Source organism: Frankliniella occidentalis, unplaced genomic scaffold (genome assembly GCF_000697945.3).
Source record: "Frankliniella occidentalis isolate FOCC.00 unplaced genomic scaffold, Focc_3.1 Scaffold8, whole genome shotgun sequence".
NCBI classification, from domain to species: Eukaryota; Metazoa; Arthropoda; class Insecta; order Thysanoptera; family Thripidae; genus Frankliniella; species Frankliniella occidentalis.
Genome location: NW_026267138.1, coordinates 309127 through 315569, shown reverse-complemented (window position 1 = coordinate 315569; position 6443 = coordinate 309127). Strand labels below are relative to the sequence as shown.

General features: G+C 54.4%; 1 protein-coding gene across 1 annotated transcript in view; it reads right to left on the bottom strand.

Moving 5' to 3' along the window:
* Positions 1 to 6443, bottom strand: part of LOC113215111 (glutamate-gated chloride channel-like) — a 150413-nt gene that overhangs the window by 76768 nt on the left and 67202 nt on the right. Inside the window, exon 3 of the mRNA XM_052275394.1 lies at positions 4660 to 4701. Within this exon, the coding sequence (XP_052131354.1) occupies positions 4660 to 4701 (42 nt within the window). The remainder of the gene's footprint in view (positions 1 to 4659; positions 4702 to 6443) is intronic.

Genomic DNA, 6443 nt, shown 5'->3' with positions numbered 1-6443 from the left:
GGGTACAGTTTCACGAGTGTACAAGAAGTGCCCGTGCCCCACTACTAGACCGACTTCTTGGCCCCAGCGCCTCAGCGCGCCAGCCGAAGCGAACTCGCGTGTGTGTGTGTGTGGGCGGGTGTATGTGTGGGTGTGGGCGTGTGTGTGTGTGTGTGTGTGTGTGTGTGTGAAAGAGATACTGAGTTTACAGATGCACCTGCAAGGAGCAAGAGGAAGAAGCGGCAGCTCGGCCCAGCATATTCCCACCACCCTTCTCCGCACCCCTGTCACCTGCGCCATGCGCCTCGTTCGAGCAGGAGGAAGATGGGAGCAGCAGCAACCCTTCCGGTTGGCCGCACACTTCCGCCTGGCCCCACCTCGTGCCTCTCTCCATACAACCTGCAGGAGGTTCTCCTCCTACAGCTCTGCGAGTCTTCGGCTGCAGCCCACCCTACCGCGGTGCACAGCCTCAGCCCCGGCCTCAGCCTCCCCGCCGTGTTCCATAAATATCACATAAATTCATCCGCTCCGGCTGCGGCACGTCCAGAGTTTTATATAAGACTGAGCGTAAAAAAAAGTGCGCGCGTGTATGAGTGTGTCTGGCGGTGCACTGCGTCTTTGTGTTGGCGAGTGTGATGGAGAATAATGTATTCGGGGGGGGGTGAAGGCAGCGAGTGTGGTAAGGCGAGGCGAGCACCTGCCTCTGTGTTTCAGAAGCAGAAGAGTTTTCTGGTCTTGTCCACGCTTGTCCATCCACACGCACGCACACGCACAACCGTACAGCTTATGTTCACTGCAGCACACGTATTGTACCAAAAGAGAGAGGGAGAAGAGTAGGTAGATAGACAGATAGATAGATAGATAGATAGATAGATAGATAGATAGATAGATAGATAGAGGCACAATCGCCAATACTACAAGCAGGGGGAGCCGAGCACGCCCGCCCCCTGCAGCCAGATTTGCTTATAGTATCCACTCGAAGGGCACGGCGCCCGCGGCGGTGCGGCGTGACTTCTTCGCCGAGCTGCTGCCTCTGCTCTGCATCCGGCGTATATAGGCTCGAGCGGGAAGAAGCAGCACATATGGCAGACTGGCTGCTGGCAGGAGGAATCGATACTTTTTTTTTTTTGCGGTGTTTATCGGCCAGCATCCCCTTCTCGGCGCCTCGCTCGGCCCGTCACGCGCGCGTCCTTCCGGCCCGTGACCTTGGCGCGCGGTTGGCGCCCCCGGCCTGGGCCCCGGCGCGCCCACACACCACGAGGCGCGGCGCAGCGCACACGTTCGTCAGGTGAGGACGGCCCGGCCCAGCCCGGCCCGCCACCGACTATTGGTCGGAGGCTGTTAGCAATGAATCCTGCTCCCCTGACACGTCTCGGCCCCAGCAGCGCCCACCCGGTATTACGTTCTCGAGAGCAGGGAGGAGGAGCAACACACCTCACCACGGCCCGGCGGCAGACCGACAGAATGAACCAGCGCCGGGTTTGTTTTGCAACCATACGATACGGCTACATTACATCCTCGTCTGCTCAAAACAGAAGCTGAAAGAAAGCCATATCTTTGTGGCACCTGGGCGTTCACAGCAGCGGCCCGCTGCGGCCCCACGAGCAGCCCAATGACACTGTTCCAGGCACACAGCGACGCGCCGCCACGCTCGTCTGATTTACCGTTAGGGCGTATTTATTAATTTGGTGGCGGCCGTTGCATGTGACGCGGCCGTGCTATATAGGCCGCCATGGTGGGGCGACGCGTGGCAGGGCGTGGCGGGGCCTGGGGTGGCGGGGCGTGGCGTGGCGTGGCGTGGCGTGGCGGGGCGTGGCGGGGCGTGGCGGGGCGTGGTAGGGCGTAGCGACGCGTCGCAGGGCGTGGGGAGCGTGGCAGGGCGGGGCAGGGCGGGGCGTGGCGGGGGTGACAAACGCGCACAGGGAGGGCTGGAGGCACAACACGTGCCCTATGTCGCGATGCTGTTCAGGCTAATACGACCCCCCCCCCTTTCCTCCCCTTCCCACCGCCAGGCTCGAACCCCCCGTCGTGATCATCAGCTGCTGGATTTATACCCGCAGCGGGCGAACCCAGAGGGCTACGTGGAAGCGCTATCGCAAAAGCGTGTGAAAAATGAGCTCATGGCCGCGAGCTGAATGTAAATTTGAGAGGCAGCGAAGGAATGCAACAGTACACAAAACAGTTAAAAAACGCCGATTTCTTCCGAAAAAAAAAGAAGTTGGATGGATTATAAATAAAGTTACTACAATACAATCGAGCATCGGTCGCGCGAGATGCCTATTTAATTGAACGGGGAGCTCGTTAAGCACAGCTGGAAGCAGGAAGTGATACTTCGACACCACTAGGCTACACCTGCCACTGCTTGGGGGCTTGCCGGGAGATACTGTAGCGCGTTTTCAAAGAGAAGCCTAAGCCAAGCCGAGAGCACATCAGCGCGTATGTGCTTTGCCCTGCTACTCTGCAATGTGTATGTACTGAGCAGCGCGGTGAGTATGTGCGTGACAGAGAGAGAGAGAGAGAGAGAGAGAGAGAGAGAGAGAGAGAGAGAGAGAGAGAGAGAGAGAGAGAGAGGCCCTGACGCTGCCTTAGTTAGGCCCTATCCGCAGCCATCCGCCTGCCTCGCCTTGAGGGAGCGGGGGGCGCAGGGGGCGCATACCAGAGACCCGACCCCGCCACGCGGTGCCACGCCACGCCACCGCCCGACACGTCTTGCTCGCACGCGGGGCTGACACCACAACCCGCTACCCTCGCTATATTCCTCATTCTTACGCCCCTGCCCCACCCAACCCACGATCCCTTCTCTTCTGTCTCACTCTGTCTCTCTCTCTCTGTCTCTCTCATAGGACTCCTCGGTGCGCTCTGCCCGCCCCGCCGCTCCAAAAGCCTTCCTGACAGCAGTGCTGCTCCTCTGGCCCGACAGTAATCCTGCTGCTAATAAAACATTTTGCTTCTGCTCTCGTAGCTGCGCCCTGCGCCACACTGCGCCAGGCCGCGCCACGCCGCTCTGCCCCCGCGGCGGTCAGCGGTCAGCCCCTTGCTGCCTGAGCCCTGGGCCTGGGCAGCTCTGGCGAGGTGGTGCGAGAGGGGATTATTCACGGGTTTTTACTGTCCTTTTGACTTTCCTCGGCCGACGCGCCGGCGGAGGGGTTTTAAAGATATGCCGTGTTAGCAGCACTGAGGGTACGTAATGAAGCTGTGTAAAGCCGCGCCTGACAAGAAGGGGAGAGGGAGAAGGAGACGGAGGAAAGGAGATGTAAAGAGAGGGGCCGGCAAGCCACGTCAGAACAAGAAAACATTACCAACTTGCCGCGGAGGATTTCAAAAGCCATGTAGCGTAGCCCTCGCATAGGCCTACCGTCGGTAATACTTTTCATAAAGTAGCCAGCCCAGCCGCCGAGACCCCCGAAGCATCCTTTGCAGTAACGCGCGTTTCAGAAGTAGTACTACATTATGGTGAAAAGTTGTCGCGCCAGCCTCCTCGGTGGGTTTTAATCTCGTTGCCAATCTCTTTGCGGCTGGTTGCCAATGCGGCTAGGCCAGCGGAACTCGCCCCGCCTTACGACACGCCGCTAACAAACGTCCACCGAAAAAACAAAGATGTGATATCGAGGAGTGTCAAAATTGTTTTAGGGGTGTTAAAGTATATCCAGTCTCTTCAAAACGTTTTGTGGATGTTGACAGAAATCCGTAAGCTATTAATTAAGGAGTTCACAAGATTTCAGTGCGTACACGACAGATTAACCACGCGACATCGAATTTTCTTCACCGACTTTACAACCCTCACCTCACCTAAGGGGGGGGGGGGGGGGGGGGTAGAAGTCGAAGCAGGAGAGAGTCAGCTTTGCGGTGGCCGGGGCTGTGGCGGGGTCACTACTCCCCACTACTCAGGCTTTGCTGGTTTTATCTGACTAACCTCTAGAATGCATAGCCGCACTAAACGTAAGAAGTGATTATGCAGAAAGAGAAAGTTCGTCCTTACGAATAAGAGCTCAACGGTAGTTCCAGTTTTATTTTTACTTTTCTTGTGACGCGATGCAAGTTGTAGAAGCAAGAGTGGAACGTACAGTAAATTCGCTCGCAATGATGTCCTTCTGCTTTGTTAGCGAGAACTAAAAGAAGACTTTCAACAGCGGCGGACATTGCGAGAGCAAGAGAGACGGGAGGAAAAGGGGGGGGGGGGTCCACGAGGGCAGCAGCACAACGACAGACGAGGGAGGGGGCTGATCTCAGGAGAAAGGAGGGACAGAAAGCGAAAAGAGAAGGGAGGGGCGTGAGGATAGTAACGGAGAGACGACTATGGTTTGATAAAGGGGAGATGGGGAGAAAGAGGGACATACAAAAAAAAGCGGAAAAGAGACGAAGAGACCTCAGACAGAGGCGGTGGCGCTGCTAAGAAGCCTGCCACCGCCGGGCAGCTGGCGGCCTCCGCCCTCCGCTTTGCCCTATGAGGACGACGGTTCGACGCTGCTGCTGGTAGCGGCTACTTGTTGCCGAAATATTAATTAGGATCCCTAACCGTGTCAATATGTGCCGTGCAGCTGGCTGGCGGGCTCGGGGCGGCTGGGGTCGACAAACCCCTTTCCCGGGACGATGCAAGCTAATTGCAACCATGACGGTTAAGCAATAATGGAGAACCCGACCGCCAAGAATCGTCGCAGTGGGGCTGGTCTGTGTACTTACGGTGAAATTGTTGAACTCGGCGTATCCCCAGTGCAATTTCCACTGAAACAGAGCAAAATAGAAGCTTTGGTTATTTTATTTTCTTATGTATTGAAGAGACATTTTGCACAGAGTACAAACCCCGATTACAGTTTCTGCGATCAGCAGCGGAGAGGAGGAGGCACTGTGAAAAATTGTCGTAGCGGGTACAGGAAAATTTTCCATTGAAGAAGTCGTACAGTTACAATTTAAAATTGTAAATTTTTTAAGCCCACTCTTTCGACTTGGAATCGAATATCGAGCGAAAGTGGGAGGTTGTACATGTACGACTCATTTAGTAAATGACAAATTACATAATAGGTATATAGGTATATCGTACATGTACAGAAATATTTTTTACAGTGAGGAGAAGAAGGAGGGAAAGACGATAGTCCCACTTCCCTGGCGCGATGAGCGTTAGGCGCGACTGATTCTCGGCCTGGCAGCTCCAACCAACACCTTTCAGTGTTTTACAAACTGAATCCTACATTGTGCCGTCATCCCCACCCTACCCGCCTTAGCGCGGCGCTCTGCAGCACCTGCTTCTTTTACTTTCAGTGGAGGCGCTGCTTGCTCCAAATTAAAGAGCCCCCTCCCTGTAATTTATAAGTCACCGAAATGAGAGGTGTAACCACGCGCCAGGGAAAAGAGAGGGAAGGGGAAGGGCGTTGTCTAGCGCTTGCGGATCACGAACCAAGAAAACATGCTCGGGAAAATGTGAAAGATATGACGATTGGAACGGAAACTATAATAATAATAATAATAATAATAATGGTAAAACACATAAAAGAGCTCCAAAATTGAGGCAACATGGTGTCACCAAACGCCGCAAGTTACTGTACAGCTTTCACTCGCGCTATCCCTTCTCACCCCCTCAACGCTCATTGGTATGCTGGTTGCGCTCGCCCCCTCCCTTTCCCCTTCTCTTTTCTCCACAGGCCTCTCCACTCGTGTCCCTGGGCTCGGCCCTTCACTGTCTATTTCTCCCTATTTCTGCTGTTTTTAGACAGTCCCCAAGACCGTCTCTACCGGAGGGTAAAGTGCCCTCCTTCTTCGTCAATCTTTTTTTTTTTCAGATAGAAAGAGAGAGCGAGTGTCTGTAAAGCGAAACAGCTGCTCAAATACCAAATTATGATTTTTAAAAACTTAGTAAGTTATGTACATTAGCGAGCTTCAAGTCTGATTTGACGTTTACGCAATGCTCACCAACAACAACTTCGGATGTCGAGGAATCTTTTCCAAAACTGACGAAAAACTCCAATATTTTTAAAGAGACTCCTCAAAATCTGAGGATATTTCTCAAACCAGGGGAGAGGATTATTCCTCAAAAGTTTTTCCTTCCCCCCAAAAAAGAGACATCGTTTTTACCGTGCAGTTGCACACTTTCTTTGTCAGAGAATGAGTTGTACCATTGTTTTCCTGAGGAAGACACAGAAGCACAGAAAGAGTGCAAGCAGCCCAGAGGAAAGGCACAAAAAATATAAAATAAAGACGAAACGGACCATAAAGTGAGAGACTCGCTGCAGTCAGTGGTCGTCGCGTCAGCGAGCGGCAGCCTGTGAGCAGCCGATCTGCTGATCTGTCATGCGCCGAGGTCTGGTCTGGACCAAACTCAGGGATTTAGCTGTGCGGGGAGGAAGACATATCAGCCAAGATACGCCCCGGGCACGCCATGCCATGCCGGTCCGCACCGTACGGTCCACGCCGACCAGCGCACGCCGGATACACTCGACGGAAAACAGGGTGGGCAAATAGGAGGGGGGGCG